Source organism: Halichoeres trimaculatus, unplaced genomic scaffold (genome assembly GCF_033239565.1).
Source record: "Halichoeres trimaculatus isolate MK-OKI-2021-1 unplaced genomic scaffold, fHalTri1.1 fHalTri1_scaffold_21, whole genome shotgun sequence".
NCBI classification, from domain to species: Eukaryota; Metazoa; Chordata; class Actinopteri; order Labriformes; family Labridae; genus Halichoeres; species Halichoeres trimaculatus.
This window is the reverse complement of record NW_027437199.1, coordinates 15,031,943-15,057,675: the sequence shown is the minus strand read 5'-3', so window position 1 is coordinate 15,057,675 and position 25,733 is coordinate 15,031,943. Positions and strand designations below refer to the sequence as shown.

At 40.3% G+C, this 25,733-nt stretch overlaps 2 protein-coding genes across 2 annotated transcripts in view; both read left to right on the top strand.

Moving 5' to 3' along the window:
* Positions 1–1,650: 1,650 nt before the first annotated feature.
* LOC141810471 (protein mono-ADP-ribosyltransferase PARP12) lies at positions 1,651–14,471 on the top strand. Its single transcript, XM_074698066.1, has 12 exons — positions 1,651–2,010; positions 3,085–3,220; positions 3,416–4,235; positions 4,323–4,376; positions 4,498–4,624; positions 6,740–6,905; positions 8,228–8,348; positions 8,438–8,534; positions 8,625–8,703; positions 9,390–9,520; positions 9,833–9,984; positions 11,820–14,471. The coding sequence occupies exons 1-12, from the start codon at positions 1,739–1,741 to the stop codon at positions 12,410–12,412; spliced, it is 2,748 nt and encodes a 915-aa protein (XP_074554167.1). The 5' UTR covers positions 1,651–1,738; the 3' UTR covers positions 12,413–14,471.
* A 5,911-nt stretch (positions 14,472–20,382) lies between these two features.
* syn3 (synapsin III) overlaps positions 20,383–25,733 on the top strand; it is a 122,534-nt gene continuing 117,183 nt past the window's right edge. The window contains exon 1 of the mRNA XM_074698067.1: positions 20,383–20,538. The gene's annotated coding sequence lies outside the window, so the exon portion shown is untranslated. The remainder of the gene's footprint in view (positions 20,539–25,733) is intronic.

The following is a 25,733-nucleotide window of genomic DNA, read 5'->3' as shown; positions in this document are numbered from 1 at the left end:
ATGGCGTGTGGCCCATAAGAGAGACTGCATATTCAGTTTGCCATGATAATATGAAAATACTCGTACAGTATTTTTGTAAATGCTAACAATCATTTGTCAGAGCAGCAGAGCCCCTCAAATCAAAATAGCCTGATTGGCACAGGTTTCCCTCGCAGATGGCACACAGAGTCAAAATTACAAACTAATCTTTTGCAAATTAAGAAATAAAAACAAATGAAAATGCTGTTTAAAGCGTAAGGTTTCAAGATCAGCCTTGGTGTCTTTGACCCAGGTCCTTGGAACAACAACATAGAGATATAACTGTCCTTTCAAAGATCATCCCCTCCTTTGATGTTTGATGGTGGAGAGACACAACTGCCCACAGGTTTGAAGCTTAGATGAGATCTAGTGACAAAAATGGAAGCTCTGTTCTTAGAGCTGCAAAATCTAAAGCTTCAGAGTTTCTGGTGGTGGCAGATGGTGAAAGAGAAGAAAAGAGAAAAAAAGACCTTGGAATAATTGCTTCCAACATGCACTGTACAGTATATTCCCTTCACGGAGAGGGAGGGGGCAGGATGCTAAGAGGCTGATGGGAAATCTGCTGCAAGTTACCAGGCAAATGCAAACAAGTGAAGCAGAGGAATAATGAATGTTCATCCTGGTGCTTCAGAATGAGACCACATGAAACAGTGAGCTTAGATCATTTTGAGCTGTAATCTATTTATTTCTTAATACATTTAATTACATACATAAATAGATTTGTGCAAAAACACAACAGTGTATCACATAAAAACAACTGTACTAAGAAATATTTCTAAAAAGTAAATATTGCACTTGAAATGAAAAACAATCCTATTATTTGTGCAAATAATAGTTCTTTTTGTTGGTCACTAGGAAAAACACCAATTTATTCTGAAGGTCCAGTTTCCCATTCATCCATCTTTTTGTCCAAAAATACACGACAAATGCATTTTCTATTGGCAAAACAACACTATCTCACAAAATGTATATTTGCAATAGTTTTTTAAGCGCAAAAGTCAGATACAGTTAGTTAGGTATAAGCCCATTATTTTCCTGCACGGTATGTTTAAAATGAGGCAATGCCTAGAGATATTTCCATGGAAAATGTACTTCAAGGAATTCATATTCTCCCAATAATTCAAGGTACTGCAGTCGAGGCATGTGCTGGATTTGGCTGGAAATCACAGATTACATTAATACTATTACAGTGATCGGATTAAAAGAGTGTCAAATGTAATCTTACACACCTACTGCAAAAACACAGTAATCAGATTAAAAACACTTCAGAGGAAAACTGAGAAAGGGTCTTAGTTCCTTCTAGTGAGATGTGGAAAAAGTCTATAGACTTTAATCTTTTGATTGTATTTAACTTTATTTCCCTAAAACCAACAGATGTGTGATTTACATATATACATATATAATGCAAAGTATTTACAGTGATGTTAAAGTCTATATTTTGAACTTGGCGACTAAAGTTGCAGAGTTGTTGTCAGATCCACTGTCCTCAGCGCCACTGCTCTCTGCAGAGCAGTGTGAAGTCATATGACACTGGGGCGCCCTCAAGTGGAGCGGAGCGGTGTAACAGCCTATTCCTGGTATTTAAGTTAAGTTTCGTTTTCCAATCCTCAGAAACGAAACCCTGGATGTGATCTTGCGCTTTCCAATTGCCGTGAACTCATCAGCCGCTCTCCTGCTGCAGTCTCGCTTGGAGGTGGAAGGAAACACAAGCGATGAGACGATGGAGACCGAAATATTAAAAATCATCTGTGCACATCAAGGATCAGTTGACACCAAGTTTTTGGTATCTAATCTTGGATTCGGAGAGGCTACGAATGAGCTTGTACGTAACCGAGAGAAATTTGTTTTTTGTTGTCCCTTCGGGCAGCCAAAGGTGGTGGCCAGGACCAGCCTGAGTCTGTGCAGAGCCAGAGACTGTGTAGGATCATGCAAGGGGCTGCACCTGTGTAAAAACTTCCTCTTCAGCGGATCCTGTCAGTTCACCCAAACCAGGTAACCATATTTTCTATGACGAAAAAGCCTAAGACTATCAACACATGACTAATCTTTCCTGATTGAGGAGTGAGTTAAGGAGGCTCTAACAGATTGTTTTTGAACCTTGACTTAAAAATAAGATAATATTTTGTGTTAATAACATGATGTGTTAGTGAAGACCGACACCTTTTGGTTGTGTCAACGATACATTGACATTAAATGAAACTTGATGTGGAACTTTTAAAGGCCTTGGCACACGTGGTGCGTTCAGGTCCTGCTCCTCAATTTCCAGCTGACGCTCCCCTATTGATCTCTTACACAATAACAGACATTACATGGCTTTACAGGCTAATTTCACTAATTGAACGACATTATTATAACGGTAGCTTCAATTTTGAACTATTGTTTATCAAGAAGTAATTTGAAATATTATATTTAATATAATAATGACCTAACATGGCTAGTTTTCTTTCTCTAAGCTGTAAACAACACCGGCAGTTAGCTAGTTTAGCTATGAAGCAGAATTTCAGCTAAATACAAAATAGCTTGATTAAGTCGTTGAGTTTGGTTCTCGACAGTTTCTTGGCTCTCACCCTGTAAACTATAGTCCTTTATAAGTCAAGCCAAGTGGAGCATTTAGCTGCTAGGTGTTTGTTTCTGTGTAAGGCAAAATGAAGTCATGCTGTACATTTTATACACATAATAAAAATATAGCTTTGCCATTGGCAGGCAATAAAGAAAGTTAGTTATATTGTTAGCTAAGTTTCAAACCTCTGATGTAATAGTGACCTTCTACCCCTTTAATGTGTTGTCACCAGTAACAGAGATAAGTATGAAATGTTTTAACTTGTTGACATACTTCACAAGATGCTACCAAAGAGGATTTTTTTTTTTGAGTTATTAGAGCTAGCTTACCACTTATGGAATATTTGATCTATTATTAACAACAAAGATGGACCTTCGACTTTGTGTCCTCGTGTTTATTTGAGATTTTATATGAAATTTTTGCCAAATAAATCTGTTGTTTTACTAAACAAATTTTCAGCTTTTTTTTTTAATCGAGACTAAACTTTGTTTGGTTCCTCATCTCAGGAAAGGATGCTGCTACTCCCATACTTTGGACTCTTATCACAATCAGATGATACTGAAACAGCATGAGCTGGAGAGTCTAAGCAGGACGGAGCTGTGTATACTACTGATGCAGAGTGATAAAACCCTCCTGCCTTCAGTGAGTTTGACTTCATGTGTCATCTTTGAATTGTTATATTTGATTGGTCACTTGTGTTCAGAATCGGAAATACTTTAGTAATCCCAGGGGGAAATTTGGTAAACTTGCCTCTGTAGATGAAGGAATACTCAATAGCTTATGTTTATTTTTGTTGATGGTACCATTTTGTCTCCTTGTCTTGTCCTCCCCATCCAGATATGTCATGATTACAACAATGGGCCTGGTTTGTACGGCAAATGTCTGGATGGTGCTGTTTGCAAAAGACTGCATGTCTGCGAAAGGTACCTGCACCGAGACTGCAACTGCCCCCGGACCCATGACTTCAATGCCCAGCAGCCAGTGATCCGCCTGTTGGATTGTGGTATCCCTGAAAGCCTATTTCCCTGCTTGAAGTCAGTGTATGCAAACAAAGCAGCTTTGAGGTTCTCTGACAGAAAGGCTGATGGGAGCAACAAGGACAACTATCAACAGGGGCAACTGAATGCTTCAGCAGGTGAATGTTCTGTGGCTACAGACAACGCTGATACCTGGTGCTCAGATGGTTTAAATTTACAACAAAAGGAGTGGTACAGAGGAGGAGGAGGAGAAGGGGGTTTTCGGGGAAATAGAGGCAACAGGGGCAACAGAGGCAACAGAGGCAACAGGGGTAATAGGGGTAATAGAGGCAATAGGGGCAACAGGGGCAACAGGGGAAACCAGGACAGCCGTCCACCGCTGAATAGAGCCCTTTCGGGCAGTGACATTATTTCTGACATTGATACCTTTGACCAGTATTGTGATAGTGGATCAAGCGAAGGCAGCATTGGACTGGAAGAAGCAAATAACGCTAATGCAAACCAAGCAAGTAATTTTAGCAAGCCTTCAACAGCTAGCAGAGGCAGAGGTGGCCACACCGCCCAGAGCAACCAAAGAAACCGCCAAGAGCTGCAGCGAGCTGGGTCCATAAGCGACCTCTTGACTGCAGTCAACGCTGGTGCAGGCAATGAGAATGGACCCAACTATAGACCTGTCAGAGGTAATTTCACAGACCCCAGATGCTGTGTTCGAAGCGTTTTCCAAAAATACTGTTTTAAATGTTACCTTGTTCTTGTGTTTCCTTCAGATAAAACTGAGATATGCATGTACTTCATCAAAGGATTCTGCAAACATGGTGATGGTGAGTTACCGGTGATGTGAAGATTGTTGCCAAAGTTGTGAGAATTGCCCTCATATGATGAAATTTGGGGGTAGTATTGCGAGCATGTGCCAGTCTTATTCAGTGGGTTATTATTTTTCAGAGCGGTGTTACAAAGCTCACAGCAAGTTGCCATACAGATGGGAAATCAATCAGGATGACAAATGGACCATCATGCCTGACAATGAGACAATTGAGAAGGACTACTGTGACCCCAAAAACACATACAGGTACCCTTTTCAAGCTTTATACCTTAACAACAAATTCTCAGCATTAGCATTGTATGGTGCTGTAACGGAAAATTTAACATCATGCCACACAGAGTTTCTGCTAACTACTGTTAGACAAAGTGCTTTGCAAAAGCTGTTTCTACAGGTGCACTGATAACGCTCCCCCTTCCTGAGTGTCTGACTTAGTCCATTGTTCAACCTCAAGGACTTTTCCACTGTCTATTCACTTTCAGTCACCCCCTCCTTTACTCATGTATATCATGCAGGTGTTATTAACTCCATAATGCCTGAATTGATTAATAGGTTGTTATTATGTGTTTTAGCATTGTTATAGATGTTTAAGTGTAGATTGTAAATTTGAGTACAGTATACACAATAGGTAAAACTAAGTTATATTACATAGACATGAGAAGTTCATCCCCTTACCAATGTATAGTGACTCAGTGGATCTAATACCATCTCTGGTATGAGTATAGTGATGGGTACCTTTCACATTTGAAACGATATGATACCAGTGCCTGGTACCTGGCAATCACTATCGGTACTCAACGGTACCAACTTTCAGTACTTTTTTGTGTTTATGTGGTAAAAAAATATCATTTTGTTTTATAATAAAATCTATTTTTTTCAATTCAACATATTTCTTCTTCATTATATAACCTTGAAATGCTGTGTTCATGTAAGCATGGAAAATCAACTACTCTTCAAGCCCCTTCCAGTCACACTGCAAAAAACTGAAATCTTATCAAGTGTTTTTGTCTTTTTTTAAGGAAAAACTTATCTTATTATACTCGATATGAGACACTTTCAACTTATCAATCCAGAAAAATGTCTTGTTTCAAGTTATCAGAGTACAAAAATGAGGTTTGAATCGCTTGTAACCAGTAATAGAAATCTGCCAATGGAACAAGAAAAAAATTGCTTGAAAATTTCCTTGAGACTAGAATGATACTAATACAAGTAACTTTTCTCTTGTTCCATTGGCAGATTTTTTTACTGGTTACGAGCAATTCGGAACTCATTTTTGTCCTTAAATAACGTTAAACAAGACATTTTTCTGGATTGGTCATGTGAATTTGTCTCATATTGAGTCTAAAAAAGAATTTTCTACTGAAAATAAGACAAAAACACTTGATAAGATTTCAGTTTTTGCAGTGCACAAGGATGCGTTTAGGTACCTTTTGATTTTACGTGAATTGGTACCCGATACTTTTGACAGAATTCCGTCGGGAACTATAAAAGTACCTAATTCTGTATCCCATCCCTATATGTGTCAAATATCAGTCAATTGGTAATAATGAGATACAAATATCATTTCAGCTGTATCAAAACTTGACAGGGTTTATCGCATTTGCTATGACGAGCACCAAGGGACTAGAGACAAACTTGGCTCAAGATCCACTTTTTTCACTGGTGCACACAGAAAAATTCCACAACAATATAGTACAGTTAATAAAGTTAATTTAGTTGTTTCAGGGCTATTTAGCTTGGTGGCCCGTGAGGTGTTTTGGGGGCATTTTTTGGTATTTTTGGGGGGAGTGGTCCTTGGTCTGAAACAAAATTAGAAACACTGCTTGATGCTACTTGCACAGACAGAAGTTAACTGAGGATCACTGTTTGTTTGACTGAGCCGGTGTTGGTAGTCAGCCACGTCCTAAACACACAAACAGTTGGGAAGGGTGTGTTTGAATTAGTGTTCCCAGCCCCAATTGTGTAAACCACTAATCAGGATGTCATTTTCACTAGGATATGACGTTGAGGAAGGAGAGAGAATATAACTGGGAGTAAAACTGGGAAAAACTCATCACAAAGCTTCTGAAACATCAGTGTTTATTTTACTGTTTCATGGCTACCTCAAGGATGTTCAAGCAACTGATAAAGACACCACCCCTCAAATTTAAAATTACCTCTCATGAGAAAAATCTTGGGGGGTATTTTCCCCTTCAGTTGGCGTACTTGGGTGAAACTCTGTTATGGGCCAATTTACTCTTAATGAGTAAAATGACGTTTGATCTGTTTTAAAAATTGCTAAAAAATATATTATTTGATGATGGGAAACACACACATTTGAATGTAAAATGAATGAAATCTTTTTTTTTTTTATACTACCTGTAGTAGCAATATGCCAAGTGTGCATTTCGACACGATGACCCAAGGACAGAACAAAGTGCGACGACTCTCCACCGTGAACTCTTTGCTTCAGCCAGACTTCATCCACACCACTGAGTGGCTTTGGTACTGGGAGGATGAGTTTGGAAAGTGGAACATGTACGCTTCAGCTGTGAGTAGCTACAGTTAGAGACATTTTCACTCACACATTATAAACATTACACACAAATGGTGGTGCTTTCAAAAGTTGCCACTTCAGGAAGTTTGTGTTTTGCCCCCTGACAAATCAGTTTCTGTGTAAAGCCCTGGTGTAAGTTTAGAAGACCTCTGGTATTTAAATTACGACTGAATGAAAAAAAAATGAATATCTGATCATGTTTTTGGGGGCATAGTTAGCAAACAGTGGAGCCGCAAGAAAAAAAAACAGAAGCGGAAAACAGTTTTTGTTGAAGATATTCACAGTGACAACCTGCCTCAGCAAACTAAGCTAGTGGAGCTGATGTGGACCAAAAATGGTCACTTTACCTTTATTTCAGTGACAGGAACCTAAATCTCTAAACACGGCTGTGGTGGAGACTTTACTAAAACACAGTCTCTCTGCTATGAAGTGGAGTTTACTGTGTGATATCTGCTGTCACATGCAGTGTTCTGTTATCAGAGCCACACTGGGTGGGGTCACATTGGACTCTAGCAGCTGTCAGCTTTTGCTCTTTTAAAGGGAAAGAAAAATCATATCTGTCGTCACTTCTTCCTTCACATCACATGACCTAATAAAGCCTCTCTGACCTGATCACAAACTCTGTTTACATAACTCTGTAGCTCCACATAGTCTGCTGTCCTATTTTCCCCGGGATGATACCCACGGACATCTTTTAAGTTTTAATCTTATCTTGTACGACTCCACATTCTGGAAATAGAATCATAAGAGGAAGCTGCGTACACAGGCAGCACATTTTATAGAAAGAGATAAGAAGAAGGGAAGAGATGGAAGCCAGATTGCATAAATTTCTATTAGTCATGCTTATGTTACACTGATAATTCAAGAAATAAAGATATTTGAGCTTTTTCTTTTAGCTTTATCCTTTTAAAATTCTCAAACCAGAATCCAGAAAGCAGTGTGTGAAACTATTTTCTGTTTTCTTTCTTTCTTAGTTAATTAATTATCTTATTATCATTATGCACCTTGTCTTTTGTGTATCCCCACTGCAAAACTTTTTCCCGTCAAAGACAATAAAGAGATAAAGATTCAGAGATTGGGGGTTGGAAAAAAAAATTAGTGGTTTAGGTTTTGTTGAAAGGAAACAGGACAGAAAAAAAATCTGGAAAATCTAAGGTATTAAAAACATTTGAGACATTGAGCAAAGGAATAAAAGGAGCACATTCTGCTGACTCACTTTCTTTCAAGTCTTGGATTAGAACATCACCATCGCCCTGTTTAAAAATACTTATTGCATAAGTACAAAAACAAAAAAGCTCATCCATCCTGTTTTGCAGTCTGGTGGACACAAGCCAGCAGACATGGACTGCGCTAAACTGGAGCAGAAGTTTCTTGACAACGACAAAGATGTGGTGGAGTTCACTGCTGGTTCACAGTCGTATTCTCTCAGCTTCCAAGGTGGTCAAAGAGTTCTGAACTTATCCACAATCAGCATAGAAATTAAAAGCATGTGAGTTTGTGGTAATTATGACTTTGTTCCTTCACAGACATGATCCAAACAAACAAGCGCTATGGCACCAAGAGGCTAGTGAAAAGACGGCCCCGCTTTGTATCTGCAGCTGATGTCCAAGCGAAGAGAGTGAGGTAACACATCCAGAACGTCTGACGTGGATCCTTCATCGATGAAAAACATCTTGAAAATGAAACTAAATGTAATTTGATTACTCACCACAGAAAACCTCTGGGTCAGTCAAGTTTCACTGCTATACCAGACCACTGGGACAAGACCCTGGTCCCACAAACAGGATACAAGGTACTTTGAGTGCACCCTTTATGATCGATGCATAACACCTGCTCATTCCAGAGTCTTTTTGTTAAAAAAAAAACAAAAAAAAAAAAACAATGACAGGTGCAAATGTTTGGCTGGATCCTGAAGCTCTTAAGTCCCACCATGGAGCATGGAGATGCATGGAGAAATGCAAGAAAGGGGGAGCTGGGGATATTGTTTTTATTACAGCTGTTTGTTACCACATACTACCTGAAGTGTGTTAATAATATGTTTTGAGGCACCCCTTTGTTACTATTTTAAAGTCTGCCTTTTCACTTATATGAAACCCTGGTGAAGTTTCAATAAAGTCCAAGCCACTGCAGCGCCCAATCAGTATGTAATGTTTCACACAGGGGTGTGTCTCTCATTGCTCCTTAAATTTCCCTCCGGCAGCACTTAGAGCTTTGGATCACCACTTAGTATGACAGGTAGATAAATACTTACGGTTTGGTGAAGGACAGTAGAGAGCTTTGGGATCCACCCTGACTATCACATTTACTGATTTATCTTCATGTATTTTTACTTATCTACCATGAAAACACACAAATTCTTTTACAGTGGCACTTAGACAAATAATTATCAACATTTATTAGAAAAGATCATATACTGTGGATTCATTTCAGCTGCTGAATAATGTCACCTTCCTTTCTCTTCACTTCCTGCCTTCCCAGAGAGTCCCCCTATTGCGCACCTCGGATGAATTTAAGGAGATTGAAGGGCTTTTCTGCCAAACTCTTAGAGGCTTTGATGTCGTGAAAATTGAGAGAATTCAGAACAAAGCTCTTTGGGAGGTCTTTCAGTGGTACGTATGGGATTTTCATGGAAACTTGTCAATGAAACATAAGAGCTACAGTAGCTAAAGCAATGAGCTTTTGGTACCTCTTGAAAGGGAAGATCCTAATATTGCGGTGTATCTGATCCTCATTGAAGTTGTCTGAACTTTGGATCCACTTTTACACCTGTTTTGCCATGTTTGAGCTGTTGCATTTTATCAGCATTTGCCACTTAAGTTCACAGCAGCAACTTTTTAAGAACTATTAGCTTTGATTCGTTTTTCTTTCCCCACTCCTTCACCAGGAGGCTTATGGTGTTTTTTTGTCATTTTTAAATAAAGGCAGAAAAACCAGATGTTAAACAACAACAACAAGCGTCCAGTGATGGAGAAAAAGCTTTTTCATGGCACAGACTCTAAATTTGTAGATGTCATCAGCCACACCAACTTCGACTGGAGAATCTGTGGAACTCATGGAACTGCTTACGGCAAAGGTGGGTTGAAGAAAATCTTAGAACAGGAGCACATGGTACTGTACAAGTAAAACATCAATGTCACTCCTAGCATACACTGTAAATTAGGCCACAATGATTCCTCATCTGATGTTGTGTACGATACTGAACACAGATGTTACCCATTTATTCAATTTTATAATTTTATCAAATGGAAAGAAATTTGGTCAGTGCATGGCAGAAATTGCCCTCTGCTCTCTTCACTAATGATATGAGACTTGTTGCTAACGTCAGCAGAACAAATGACTTTATCTGTTGACTTGACTTGACCCCAGACAATAAATTCAACCTGCTCTGGAGCTGTAAAGCAGCAGACACACTTTCTGTGTGAGTTTTAGAAAGATAAAGTTTGCCAAGACAACACAAAGGAGATGGCACTGTCCCAAAATTTACTGAAACAAACAGACTATTTGGTGAAAAAGCACCACAAATGTACCAAAAACAGTCATTGCATCAAGCTTAATCATCAGCTTGTGCGTCTAACTCATACCAACACCCAGAGCAGACAACTGCACCAGAACCTGTTGTTGCACATACCTCAGTTACTGTACTTACACCTTTAAAGGGGCTGTGAGGAGTTTGAAAGTGATCTTGAGAAAGTCTCCCTTCTACATATATGCCTGATCGTAATCCACACTTTAAAATTAGATTATTAGCGCTAATATAGGTTATTTCGAAATGCCTCTTCGTAGATTCCCAATTGGGTTGAGCAACACTAGACTGATTCACGGTGTGTCCAAGTCTCTATGACAACACTACGCTGGCTGATGAAGTTCAGAAGAGAAAGATGCAAGACCTGTGTTTTTCTCTGCTGAAAATGATTTCCACAATTTCGTAGTGATGGTGGACATTGGAGCCCAACTGTTAGACAGAAAAGAACAGAAGGGCAGAAAAAAGCTAAACAGGAGGGTGATACAGCTCTAGCTAAAGGCTAAAAAGGCTAAACTGTTAGTGCTAATGTCCATTCCAACCCACAGTCAGCAGTTATTCTGCACTGGTCTGTTCAAACTCGAGAAAAATGAAGAGTGAGGTTACGTCAGCTCTGTTTGGTAGATGACTGGCAGGACATAGCTATCCAGGATTTACTAGTGTTACACATTACCAACTCACAGCAACAGGCTGCTAGTAGTGCTACATATGGATAGCTACTAAAATACTGTACGAACTGACAGTTTGCTTGTTGTCATGTTAGTCTACGGCTACGTTGTAGCACTGGGCTGCTAGTAGCGCTACATTTAGCTGGCTACTGACATACAGTACACTCAAGATTGCTTTTTTTCATGTTTCAAACAACAGCGCTACATAACTGTACTGATATAAACCTTACTTTGTCACGTTGTATCTGGTAAAACTAGTATTAAACAAATAAAAGTGGTTCCAAAGCAAACACACGTCTGGTCAAAAGTCACATCTTTACCACAGTGTGCGTAAGACTCTAGGCCAGATAGTAGTGACGCATTTCATTTAAAATGGATCCTCCACATAGCATTTTTAAGTTAGCCAAAAATGTTTATGCACGGAGAAGATTAGTGCACCAAAACAATTTTTTGCACCAAAATCAGACACTGGACCAAAACCAGTATGTGTATCAAACAAATACCTGCCCTCAGAGCAGATAATTGCACCATAAACAGTTATTGCACCCATCTAAGTCACTGAACTAAAACCAGTCACAAGGCTAAAACAGTCTGATGCATTAAACTGGAACCTGCACCCAGGGAACGTTATTGCAAATGAGTTGCTCTTGTTTACACTAACTATGGGATGTGAAGCACAATATATTTATTCATTTTTAAAATAATTCTGTCCAAACCTAGGTAGCTACTTTGCCCGGGACTCCAAATACTCCCACAACTACACCGGTGACTCTGACGTGAGATCCATGTTTGTAGCTCGAGTGCTGGTGGGAGACTACACCAGAGGATCTTCTGACTACCGCAGACCTCCTTCCAAGGACGGTGGAGACATAAACTTCTACGACAGCTGTGTAGATGACCCCATAAACCCCTCCATCTTTGTTGTGTTTGAGAAGCACCAGATCTACCCCGAGTACCTTCTGCAGTACAAGACCACTCACCCACTTGTTTCAATGTACGGCACCTCCTCGGTTCCAGCACCGAAACCAGTTGTTGCACCAACACCAGTTGTTGCACCAAAACCGGTTGTTGCACCAACGCCAGTTGTTGCACCAACGCCGGCACCCAGAGTGGCCCCTAAACCCAGTGTACTATCTCACCAACCAAGCACACTGTCCTACCAACCCAGCACAGCCACTTACCAGTACCAGTACCAGGCCAAGGCACAAGGAAACCCATTTAGACAGCCTCCTCCTCCTTCTCCTCCTTCTCCTCCTTCTCGCTCCCCAACCTCGGGCACCAAGAAACAATCTGACACCTGTGTCATTTCTTAGATATGGGTCTACAGCGATTTGAGTGGCATTTAGTTGAAGGAGCTAGATGTAGCTAATGCTGCCCCCATATTTACAAAGCCTCTTAGCATCCTCTCAGAAAGCCACGGGTAAAATCTTAGAAAAATCTTAGAACTCATGGAATTCTACAACTTTTCATAGACTTTTCTTACACTTTTAGACTTAGGATGCTTAGTAAATACGGGCCCTGTTTTGTTGGTGTCATTTGTCAATGTTAAAAAAATAATAACAATTGATATTTATTTGAGTTTGCAGTGCGGACTAGGAAGGCTTTTATTCAACACGTGACAGAATTACTGGAAGGAGATTTCCTAGAGAACGTAGTTTTGCTCCTGCTGGTGACACCTATGGTGATCAGCTGTAACTGCAAGTGTTTTGGGTATTTTTTCCAACCTTGCTCTATCACGGATGCAAACAGTGATGCAAAGTTTTTCATACAGACAAATTGAAGCCATGTTTTTCTGTCTGAATGTTGTTTTCATTCGTAGAAAGAATGTGTAAGGCAATGAGCAGGTGAAGCTGGAAGCTTTAGTTAAATATGACATAACTTTTCTATGGCTTCATCATCCTCATTAACTGCAACGAGTAGGGCTATCAGTGTCCTCCTGTTGTATGGGGAGGTTGTTATAACCAGCTAAGACAGCCAAGGACTTTTCTTAAGAATGGAAGTTTTAATGGATATTCGACTCAAAGCAGGGGTACCAGTTTCAGTACTGACACTGGTTTCATGTTCTGCTGTACAATGGATATCGCATACGATGGAGATTTACTTTTCCCTGGACACGGAAACAGCTGTTTTAAAGTAGCAGGTAGAAAAATAGTGTAACAGAGTCATTTGTTAAAGAAAACGTTGACACATCCCTGCTCCTTTTGAGACTTCATAGCAGAGCCACACTTACTGCTCTTCCTTTCAGAGCAGGCGTCATTTATATAGAAGTAAACTGTGATTAGCAGTCAGATGAAGTTTGTAACAGTGCTGCGGGGATTTGCATCCTTATTTCAAAAGAAATGTTTCAACTAATGACTTGAGTGATTAAAAAGAGGAGGAACTATAAATACTTTAACTCCTGATAATCATCCTTAATTCAATGATCATCATGTCTCTGTAGGAAATTTTCACGATTAAAGCCTCAAGTTTATTTCACTTACTTTTTCTCTAAAACTGCTGTGTCATGGTATGTTTTCACTAATAATAACTTGACACAGTTAAAGCAGCAAAATACATTTTTGAAAGCTCAAACAGGGAAACAGAAGAAGAGCAAAGATTCAGTTTCTCACTTCTGTGGTATAATACTGTAACCTTCACGCCACCTCCAATGTGAGTCGCGAGGAATGGTTCTAGACCAGCTCACGAAAGTAATGTTGCCAACCGATTGTCTCAAGGGAAGACCAAGGGGCAAGAGACCAGGAGCACGCAAAACCGTTAGTGAAAGAAGAAAAAAAAACTTTACCCTATTTCCCAGACACAAGTATGCCACTTTCCTTTACTTTGATGGACATACCAAAGAGCAGTGTATGTATCAGTTTTTATCAGTGGGATTAAGCCTTGTAAGAGCCTGAAGATTTATGCCACTCTGTTTGTTTTCATTCGACTTTCATAAGTGTTATTTCATAATGTAATTTCGTAGAATTGTGAGGGTTTGCTAAGTGTTAAAAAGTTTAAGCCATTTGTCCTTGTTTTTGAAATTTTACACATTAAAATAATCACTAATCAAGAAATCAAAAAAAATGTTTGCAAAAAATTATGAAGTCTGCTCAGGAATATTTTTTATGAAATCACAATGCCCTTAAATCACTCAACTCATTACTTTAAAGAAAACACTGACTAGTGGAGGTCAGGAAGGCTCCATAAGCCTTTAGAACACTATCAATGTGGATGAGCTTTTGCTCTATGATTGAAATTTGTTTCATACAATGTAAAGGTTGAAAATCTGTAAAACTTTGAAAATCAGATTTGTTTCATCTAAAACTGTTGCTGTTTTTAAACTGTTGTTTTGCTAATGATATTAAATTTTGTGCATTAAAATAAATAAAACATTCACATCTGATGCAAACATGCAACTCTTCTCTTCTTCCTCACATTGCATGGTCTTCTTTGCTTAGTGTTGCAGCAGTGTTTCTCTGTTTTCCTCTGTCTGCCTCATAAGTGAATTAAAAAGCGCCACCAGCAGTCGAGTTTGGCCTCTTAGTGAAATGAGGCAGAGCATGAAAAATGATCATTATAGCTGCCGCCGCTTCCTTTGACATTAAGCCGGCAAATCACCCACCACTCCCCTCAAAACACATACAAACAGCTTCACTTACACAACCAGCTGCCTGTGTTGGGTGTCCTAAACAACAGCTGTTTGTTTAGTTTATGCATCTTCAATGTTTTACCAAATGTTCTTGCATGCTAAACTGTGCATTTTATAAATATTTTTATGTCATATAATATAAAATTTATTATAGGGAGTATGGACTTAATTCCTTTTGACTAGAGTATAAACCTACTGGCAGGTCTGAGTCTGGTTTCTATTAGTTAGAATTTGCTATCAGGCTCTATGCATCAAGTTACACAAAGAAGATTTTGTGGGAGAGGTAGTCAGGCACTGAAATGACATTAAAGGTCCCATATTATGCGGAAATCTCTTTTACAAGTCTTTACGTGAAATTTGTGGGTCTTTGGCTTTCCTCCCAGCTCACAAAATGTGATATTTAATGACAAAACCTGTAGTGCTTGTGAATGTAAAATCCTGACCTAAAATGAACTTTTTGGATTTTGGGGATTTGCCAACGTCACCGATCCCCTTTTTCAACCAATCAGGAGCAAGTCTGACCTGATTGGTCCACCGGAGCAGATACCCCTGAACCCCCTCCCTGCACCCTCCCCTCCTCTCTCCAGCAGCGGAGAGGAGAGTGACAAAGTTGAAGAGCCATCACTGCTTTGTTTTTGGCTGTAAACAGCCACATAGTTCTATGCACAAGCTTCCCATCTCGTTAGAAGACAAGACTAAGCGGCTAGAGTTCATTTATCAAGGAAATGTGCAGCTACACTCAGTAAAACTGTACATGTGTGTGCTAGTCACTTCACGGCCAACTGCTTTTCCAACTTTGGACAGTACAACAGAGGGCTAGCGAATAGACTGGTCCTGAATCCAGGCGCATTACCAACCATCCGCCAACAAACCTGGGACCCTGGAAATGTGAGTATTTTAAATGCTGTGTGCTGTGGAGCAGATGTAAGAGCTTTTCCTCAGTGTCCCCCTGTCTCTGTGTTAGCTTCAGGATGCTAACTTTAGGTGCGGTTAGCCTGTTGTTTTAGCCTGTAATATTACGTTAAAGAGCTTCACTGTTTTCTAAACATTGTGCACTCGGAGCACGTGGCACCACTCTCAGTGACGAGGAAGAGCGGAGCGGTATCAGGCCCCGTTTACACGGAGACTCCCGCAACGATTCTTCCTTTGCGTTTTCAAAAGCCACCCGCATTTACATGAGGACGGCGTGAAAACGATCCGCGTTCATACGACTCCGGGAGGAGAAGTCTCCTCTTCTGTTCTTTCTTTTTCTGCCGTTTTGTTGTGTGAGACGGTTGGCAATCCAACCATAACGCGCATTACCGCCAACTACTGGCTCAACTGGAAATGTGGCTGAGCGCGGAGCCTTCACCTAAAACTGCGAGTGCGCATGCGGTGACGTCAGCGTTTCACCCTGAGACGCTCCGCTCTGTGTTTACACGAAGCTGGATGGAGGAGCGGATTCAGATCTTTCCACTCTCCAAACTTCAAAAGTTTGCGGTTTCACTGAAAACGCAACGTGGTCTCGTCTAAACGGAAGGAAGGCCAAAACGCAACGAAATGTTTGCGGAATCGACTGTTTTCGGCGTCGTGTAAACGGGGCCTCAGTGGTGGCTCATTTACATATGAAGGCCACGCTCACTAAATCAGACTGTTCTGAACAGAGGGGCTATGAGAGCCTGGAAACAATGCTGCTGTGCTTGATTTATTGACTTTTTGGACCAAAACATGTTACTACCATTTCATGAAGACATCAGTGATCCATACGGGACCTTTAAAACATGTGGTTACTTTTCAGAATAAAAGAGTCTGTGTTGACATCATGACAAGCAGGACCAGGCCTGGAGTCAAGAGGTTGGAGGGTTTTTGGGACCAATAAATGGGTGAGTGTAGGAAACCTTTGGTCATGTGACTCCAGCTGATCTATTGTCCTGGTAACAGTCATTAGATGTTGATGGATGAGAATAAATGGAGTCAAGACACCTATGATCACTCCAAGACAGTTCCATTGTACACAAAGATAAAGCCATGGTATCTTGTGGCTTACAGGGTAGAGTTGTTTACGTCTCAATTTGAAGGTTGAAAAGTGTATTTTGATAAGACACAGAACTGCAAAACTGCTAATAGACAGAATCTCATGTTAAGAGACACACTGACCAAAATCACCAGTCCAAACTGATACCCCAGCTTCTGGTTTCTGATCTGTCAGTAATAGGGTGTTGGGATATGAAGAGTTGATAGTTGTGCTTGAAAACACAATCAGTAGTCCTGATTTATAAATCAGAAGTAACACTGAGGGTTTACCCCAGCTGCTCTCATTTCTCCTCCATCTGAGCTTCATTATGTGTTTGCTGCCCATTAAGAAGGAGCAGTCCTATAGGAAATGCAGCTGTGCACTGCAGGATGGAACAGCCCACCCACTGACAGTAAACATCCACTGACATTAACCAGCTTAAGCAGCTACTTCCTGTGTGACGCGTGCCCTGGCTGTTGTTTCCCCAGCAGATCCGCCAGAGCCTCCTGCACAGAGCTACCAGGCCCTCAGCATATTGGAGAAACTGGTTCTCCTGCATAGCATCGAGCCTTATGAATTAAATATGACTCCTTCTGCTTTGTTTGCATGCATCCCTACTGGTGTTGAGGTGATTCTGTCTCTGCTGAGTCATAGAGGTTTTGTTCCAGCTGATGGAAGAATGCTTCCGTGGCAAAAAACCTCAGGGTGCCTGGATGTGAGTCAGATCTTTATTTGGCTGATGGCAGAAGAAGTTTTTGTCGAGTTTCTGAAATGTTTGTGATGATTTTAGTAACAGCTGTGGTCAGCAGATTAAAGTGTGTGTGCAACTTCAGAGAATCAATGCAGCACCTGTTGATCTGTACGTTACTAAAGGTGTTTGGTAAGGGTTTAGTGCATAACGTGTCAACCCCAGTCTTAATACCTTATTTTGCATTTGGCTTCAAAAGAAAAACAGAGAAGGACCATTTACAGGCAGGGAGCTACAGTTCTGCACAGATGTTGAATGAGGGGGGATTATTGCAAGTGACACCACCACAAAATAAGGGGGAAAAAGGACAGATGTGTCATTAAGGCAGATTGCCCTCTCACAATGAGGCTTACAGCACCTACTGCAGTTTTATTTTCTGGGATGGGGTTAAAATCTCTCCAACCAAGGCAAGTCTGAGCACAAAGTGAAATGTGACTGTGTGGCTCTTGAAATTGGTGTGATCAGTTTGTAAGTGTGACTGCATTTTGTCCATCTGTGTATGCATAAAGTATCTTGACTACCTTACTAGTTTTAAAGTCTATGAATCTCCTCTGGTGTCTGATACTGGGGAAGTGAGTACAGGTGGGTTGCAGGCAATTTAAAAATACCAGTAGGTCCAATGGGGAAGCTTGTTCATGACCTGGGCTTGGTGGCTGCTGTCTTTCTAAGGCTCCCTGCTCCACAAATCCCCTCCTTACTGATTGGCTGGCACTTTGGAGACCCTGACAGGGCAGAGCTATAGGCTGACCTTGGTGTTTGAGGTCCGCAAAATGATTTAGGAAGACTGACAAAAGCTTGATCAACTAAATAGGACTTCAGAAGATAAAAAAAAACCTGGAAGGGTGATCAGCACTGACAGACTTAGGCAGTAAATAGTCATATTGACACCACAAGTTTGAGGACTATTCGAAAAAATATCTACCCAGCCCTTTTGCCCACTAGCCGTGGGCAATAATCCAATACAGGGACAGTTCATTCAAACAAAAAAGGAGTGTGATTCAATTCAGTTCAGTTATGATGGGTGCAGATTCAGAAAAGAATCTCAAACACATCTGGAGGAGCCCACTGAAAACTGAGTCAAAGATCTCTTAACGCCATGTCATTAGGTCACTGCAGTGAAACAGAACCAATCACCTTAGGTGCTTTTTGTGAGCAGCTGCTTCCAACTCAGTCTCACTGTGACTGGATCACATGACTGTTGGGTGCAGGCTGTGTCACTGTCTTCTCTCTTTCTGTCTTTTTAACTGATGGGAACATCAGCTGGGGCAGTTAGTGCAATCACAGCAGAGTCTTGTCATAAATTCATGCTGGCACTTACAAACAACTACAACACTAAGCCTCAAAGCTGAGAGAAGAAACATACCTAGGATACAGACCTGGATCATGTTAGTTCATACATACAAAAGTGATACATATTCTATTTTATGCTGCAGATTCTTGACCAATGGAACAAATAATAACCCTTAAAACCATTTTATTTGTGTCCCCTTCTGTCTTTAATTTCCTGTTTCTTTTCATAGATTGACCTTGTGTTTAATGGCTCACTTTTTCCTTGTCTGTATTCTGTACTAGTTGTGTGTGAGTGTGTGATTTTACAAGCCTGTTGTGTTTCCCGTTTCATTTTGAAGCTCTTGCTCTCTGTGCATCGGCTTTACTTTTACTTCCTGCCCCTGTGTCTTTCCATCCACTCTGATTATCCTCATTAGTTTCACCTGTGTTCTGTGTCCACACCTGTTTATCTTGCTGTTCCCATCACAATATTTTTCCCCAACAGGTCAGATATTGATATTAATAACAATTCAAAGAACTATGTTAGCAAACAAAGTTTTATTTTTTGATACATTACTAACCAAATTCACCTATGCACGATACCACACTATACTGAGGCCACCAGGGAAGAAAGTGTGCTGCTTTTTCGGGATGGGGTGGAGGTAACTGGTTACATTATTCAATTTATTGTTATTCAGCAGCATTTTTATGTCCTTGTACTTTTTGAGTAGTTTTAAAATCAGTATTTTTACTTCTACTTCAGTGTCTTTTTTTCCTTGGTATATTTTATCATTTATTACACTGAGTTAATATACTCTGACATCATTTGTAGGTCATATCCTACCAAGTAACCCTGATTAAAAAGTAGGTAATCAGTACATTAAGGGCATTTTGAAGAAATGGCATTCATTTACTTTGACATAAGAAGATTTGGAGATTAATAGCCTTCACTTCTACTTTAAGAAAAATGTTATTAAGTAACAATACTTGTATTTGAGAAAATATTTTGATACTCTTCCCCCCACCCCCCAGTTTTAGGGTGCATTTTGGGGAAACATAAGGTCAAGGTTTGTGGATAATTCAGAACAGCACAACGCATGGAAAGACTTTCCCATGGATTTTTCCTTTTCATTGTTATTTAAAAAAAATGAAATAAAATAAACTGAAAAATAACTCCGTTTTTTTTATTTAAATAATGAATATGGGTCAGATGACACAAAAGCTGTGAGCTATTGTAAAAAATGTTTTCTTACTCCTCTTGTCTCTACAATTAAGTGATACACAAACGTGCCTACTTCAGAATATCTGTATTCTTGCCAGTTTTTGTGATATATGTTTTAAGTAAATTATTGTACATTCCAGAGTTTGCACATTATGGGTTTTACTTTGTGTTTTTTAAATATTTATATACCGGTAGGCTATATCTGATAATCTAAGTTTACTAAATAATATTCAGAATTAAAAAACGCATTAAAGTCTTCAAAATCAGGGGATTGGAAGTGATTTCTTAAATCATTTTGTCATTTTGATGGAACCTCGATCAATAATCCAATGAGCCAATGAGTCTCTAGGATCGACTGCGGTAATAATGAATGCGCTACACCCCTCACGTTCCCGGCATGCATTGTGGAAACAGAGAGAGAGGAGGAGAGAGAGGGTGGGGGGCTTGGCTGGGAGGCTGAGGAGGACCGTGGACCAGAGCGCAGAAGAAGAAGCAGCAGCATCAGAAGAAGAGAAAGACGAAGAAGAAGAAGAAGAGGAAGGGTCATAATCAGATACTTCTTCATCACTGACAACCGCTCAGGTGAATTATTTTCGCATTTCTCTCACCAGCATTACGCACGTTCTGCCTCCAGCTTTTGTCCTCGTGCGTGTTTTCGGATTTGTATTTGGAGGTACCCGCTCTTTTGCACAATAACTCAGATTTTCCGCGTGTCTCTGATTTTACGTACCTTTTGAAACAGACGGATTGAAAGCATTGAACGTAGCGTTTTGCTGTGTCAGAGTGGTCTAGATGCTGTGACAGTTATCTCAGGTTGTACAGTACGGTTGTGCAGGGATTCCCTCAGCCATGTCTCTGCAGCCTCCTGTCCAGTCACTCCTCCGCCGAGCGTTTTAGGGGCGGGGGGCGGGGGTGTATCCATTTCATGATTATGTCCGGGGGTAACGGTGGTTAGAAAGTCAATGCACCCGTGCGCATTTTCTTTTTAAAGATATGAAACCGATACAGATAAGCTAAAAAAAAATCCCTTTCTCTCATTTTGATACTTTTCTTTCAGACCATGCCCATTTTTTTGCATTTATAAATCTAGGAATTGAGTAACCTTCATTAAAGAAAGATCAATTGGCGCAATGTTTATGTTGATGAGCTTTTTTTAACTTCACCTCTTAAAGGAAGGATTTCCTTTCCATATGGACTCATCAGGTCAGTCCTTCATGACTCAAGGTGGCACTATTCCCTGTATTGTGATTTTATTGTTGTGGGCTATGTATTTGGTATTGTCTGTTGCCATGCATCCCTACCCTTTCTAACAACAGAAACAAACCATGAGAAAAATGTTGACCTGATTTAACATTCTCGGTCATTTAATTTCAATACTCAACCCTGTCAACCTTGCGCATAACTCTCCACCACCGCTGGGAGAGTTAAAGATTGTGTCTCTTTAGCTGCCAAATGCTTCATAATGTCCCCAGAATGTTTGGTTACCTTTTTTGCCATTTAGTTATGGGTCAAACAGCAGCCTCCTGAGTTGAAAAGTAAAACCAATGGTAAAGTGATCCTGCACTTTCTGCACCACTGCTCATTGGGCTTGCTACATAAAGCCTGAAAAGAACCATTGGAGCCCATGTCAAAATGCTGTTTTTTTTCAACAGAATACTACGCTCACACCTTACGACATTGTTAGGCTTCAGTTCTATATTCCTTGCATTTTTTTTCTGGGCAGAGGCTAATTAGACTGAAGTGTGGGGGCCATGATGCTTTAGGCCCTCACCTCTTTGCTGCTTTCTAGATCAGTTAAGTGTTAGCTTAAGTTAGCATTTACAATATCCTGACACCTTTGGGCTTAACTAGCATATTTAAGTAACTAAATGATTGAACTATGTTGCCAACCTGTAGGTAAAGGCTGCTTGTTGTGGCTGTAAATAAGGAGGCTAGCCTAAAATGCTCTTTAGTGCTAAGAGTAGCTAGTTTAGAAAGCTTTGTAGTGCAAAGAGGCTACCTTAAAATGTCTGGTTATGCCTCAAAGTGCAAAATGAGAAGCTAGCTTAAATAGCTTATTGGGTCTCAGCGTGAAGCTAGCTAAAAATGCTGTGCAGCACTGAGAGAAGGCTTATTTGAAATGCCCTAGCGACCTTAATAAGAAGGTAGCTTAAAGTTCTCCTCTTTGCTTGGTGAGAAGCTAGTTGTAAATATTCTGTAGTGGAGAGAAGGCTAGCTTAAAATGCCTTTTAGTGCTAAATAAGAAGCAAGATTGAAATGTTAATGAGGGGCTAGCTTAAGATACTCTTCAAAGTTTAGTAATGGGGTGGCTTGATTGTTTTGTTCCTCCACAGAATCTTTAGTGCTAAAGGAGAGTATTTTTCTATGATCTACTTGTTTCACATACAGTTACATGAAGCATTAAACCGAAATGGAAATGGAAATGTTAGATTTTTTTACATGTACGTACAATTGTCGCTCAAATCAAACGCATTAATCTTTGTAAAGAAGAGACCTGTGCACAGATCTCAGAATAACTGATGCCAATTTAATGATTGTTTTTTTCATTATGACATTTGCTTTTATGGTTGTGGATATTAAAGCAAAGCATAATATGTTCCTGCATTTTCAGAGGCTTGTAGCGTTCAGCACACTTGTAAAAATATACCCTACCTGTATCTTTACATTAAAATAGTAACATACTGTGTATTGGATAGGGTGCTGCAGCTCAACTCTAAACATTGATGATGATGACAGCATACTGCAAAATAAACACCATGAAATATTGATTAGGCAATCAGGAGGCGAGCACACGAGTTCCATCCATAACCAGTTATCTATTCTGTCCCCCTAACAGATGCTCCTCAGCATGAAAGGTTGGCTGCTGGCACTAATGATGTCTTTTATTTATTTTTTTTCCCCTGGTCCTGTGATAGATCACAAAGCAACGTCAACCTTTTTGTCCCTAATTAGCAGGTTGGGTGCTCCTCAGTGTACACCAGACTTTGTGATGGGAGGAGACAAGTTGTAGTAATGTGGGGGCTGGTTTGGTCTGAATGGAGCTCTGAATCAATATGCTGCTGATGCTGTTTTTATGGAAATGATTCATCAGGAGCCTGTTAGTCATAACTGGAATATGAATGGATGCCTGGTTTTGTGTGTGATTGTTGTGAAGTACTGAAAACCAAAATTTGGTTATTCAGAATGTTTAGAGTTACACTTTTGCGCACAAGCAAAAGCATATTTGTTATCAGCTTGTGCTTTTGTGTAGATTGTTCTCCTGTTCATCAGGCTCCCCCAGCTGATTTTGTCAGAATTTGTAACATCCAGATCTATTTTTATCAAAAGCAGTTGTCACTTCTTACCTGAGGGTTTGTTATCTGGAGCCTTGAGCTATTTTGGAGCATAACCCTCTAATGTCTGTGTAGCTCATTGTGTAGAGAAAGAGTGTCTGAAGTTCTTCCTCCTTCTCCTCATCCCCTCTTCCTCTGTATGCGTGTGTGTCTGTGTGGATGCTAATGTGGTGTCTGCAGCGAAAGGTGCGATGAGGTCACTGCGTGGTGACTCGGCCGTGACTCCTCGCCTCACCAACCCTTCGCTTCTCCCGCTGCGGACACTTTCCCTGAGCGCTGGGACCGCAGTGTCGCTGAGCGCAATCTGTCACTGCAGCCGCTGAGGTTCACAGTTCAAGGATGATTTTCCCATTCTCACTGGGTCACACCGCAAGTGCAGAGGGAGGAGGAATTACCATTGTTGTTAGTTTTAGAAAGTCAGTCTCTGTGTGTGGCAGAGCACTGCAGTCCTAGCTGTGTTTCCATTTTCTTATTCTGCCTCCTCTGGTTTGGCTTCCCTTGTTTGAAAGTGCCCCATAAAGTCAATACACAACAGAGCAAGTGTGCTAAATGCATTTCACAGCATGTTTGCAATTTCAAGCCCTAAAATCAGCAGCTTAAACCTAATAGTGTCCTCTCAAGCTGGCATTTTTACAAGTTTAGTTGGTGGCTGAGTAAAGTAATTAGCCAGCTTCTACACAATTTAGCACAACAGTAAAACACTTTATTTTGTTTGTTTGTCTCACTGAAGAAAAGAGATTATATGCTAAATCAGCCTCCACTCATCCAACTCTGGCATTAGAAGTGACCCTGATGGATCATATCTTCAAACTAGAAAAGCATTCAGAGAGCCCAGACCTCCACCAAGTCCTACATTAATGTTATACTCCCTTTCAGCAGACTACCTGCTACAATTTGGTGTTAGTTGCAGGTTTGTACGATAATTTGTTACCTGACAGTGTTGAACATTATGATGACCCAGTACATATTTCATATTCTGGATCTTAGTATCCAGAATATTGCCAGGATCTGGATTGTACTTTTACATCTGTCAGAAATTATGGTGACCTTTTCTTGTATTGTTTTGCAAAGCAATCCGACCATTTATCGTGGAGTTATATACACATATGGTGAAAAAGGCCCTATCTCACAATAATAAAGAATCCTTTAAAAAAAAGTCCTGGATCCAGACCGTGATCCAGATCACCTCCAAAATTTCATCACTTCTTCCTTATCCCATTTTGAACATTTCCTTAAAATTTCATCAAGATCCGTTTGTTACTTTTTGAGTTATGTTGTTCACAGACAGACCAACTCTCCCTTAACCTTCTTAGCTGAGGTAAAAATCGAGCAAAACTTAACACTGAATTCAAAAAAGTGGAGGAAGTTTCTTGGTTTTACCAAGCTCGACAGGAGATGTGGAGAGGTGGTAGAGCTGGGTGAGATGGGAGGACGTGCCAAAGAGCTATAGGTCGTTATATAGCCGTTGTGATTTGGCGTTGTGGTGCTGTATGAGTAGAGAAGCTCAACTTGGTGTCATTATTAGGGATGGCTACCTTTCACGTTTGAAACTATATGATACCGATGCCTAGTACCTGACGATCGGTACCGGTACTCAACTGTATCAATTTTCAATACTTTTTTGTGTTTGAGGTAAAAAAAAAAAATCAATTTGTTTAACAATTAAACTTCTTTTTGATTAAAAATATTTATTCTTCAATATATATCCTTGCAATGCTGTGTTCATGTCCAGCATGGAAAATCGCCTACTCTTCCACTTCTTCACAGTTACAAGGATGCATTAAGGTAACATGGTACCTCTTGAATTTACATGAATTGGTACCCAATACTTTTGACAGAATTTGGTCAGTAGCTATACAAGTACCTATTCGGTATCATATTGTTGTCGTTGGAAAAACCTTTAACCTCTTGACTCCAGGCCTGGCCCCACTCAGAATGACATTTTTTTGCAGTAGCTACGTTAAAGTTGGTCTGGTGTCAACGTGGAAAGCATTGCATGTTTTTGTGTTGTTTCTGTGACTGACTTTCTGTCTTGCTAAGTCAACCTGTGCTGATTGATGTGTCGGACTCTAGCAGAAGTAGAAGTCTTGTGTATCTGCTGCATGTGCCTTCATATTGCTGGAGCTGAGAAGGAGCAGAAAGGGAACAGAGAGGAGCCAGTGGAAGCACATGCATTCACCAGAATCCATCAGCTCCGGTGCTGTGGCAGAGCAGAGACGTACTGAACACAGATATGGTGGAAGTTTACCATCAGGGTTGATTGTTAAACTTGAAATTTGCACCATACATGTGTATAATTTATGCATTTAGAGCAGTTTGCACCGTGTAATTCAGTTTAAGAGCCCGCGTCTACACCTTACATTGACCTTACATGTAGTTCACTCATAAATGATTTTATTTACGTTCTTTTGTGAACACATTACTGCCTCCATTAATTATTTTAGA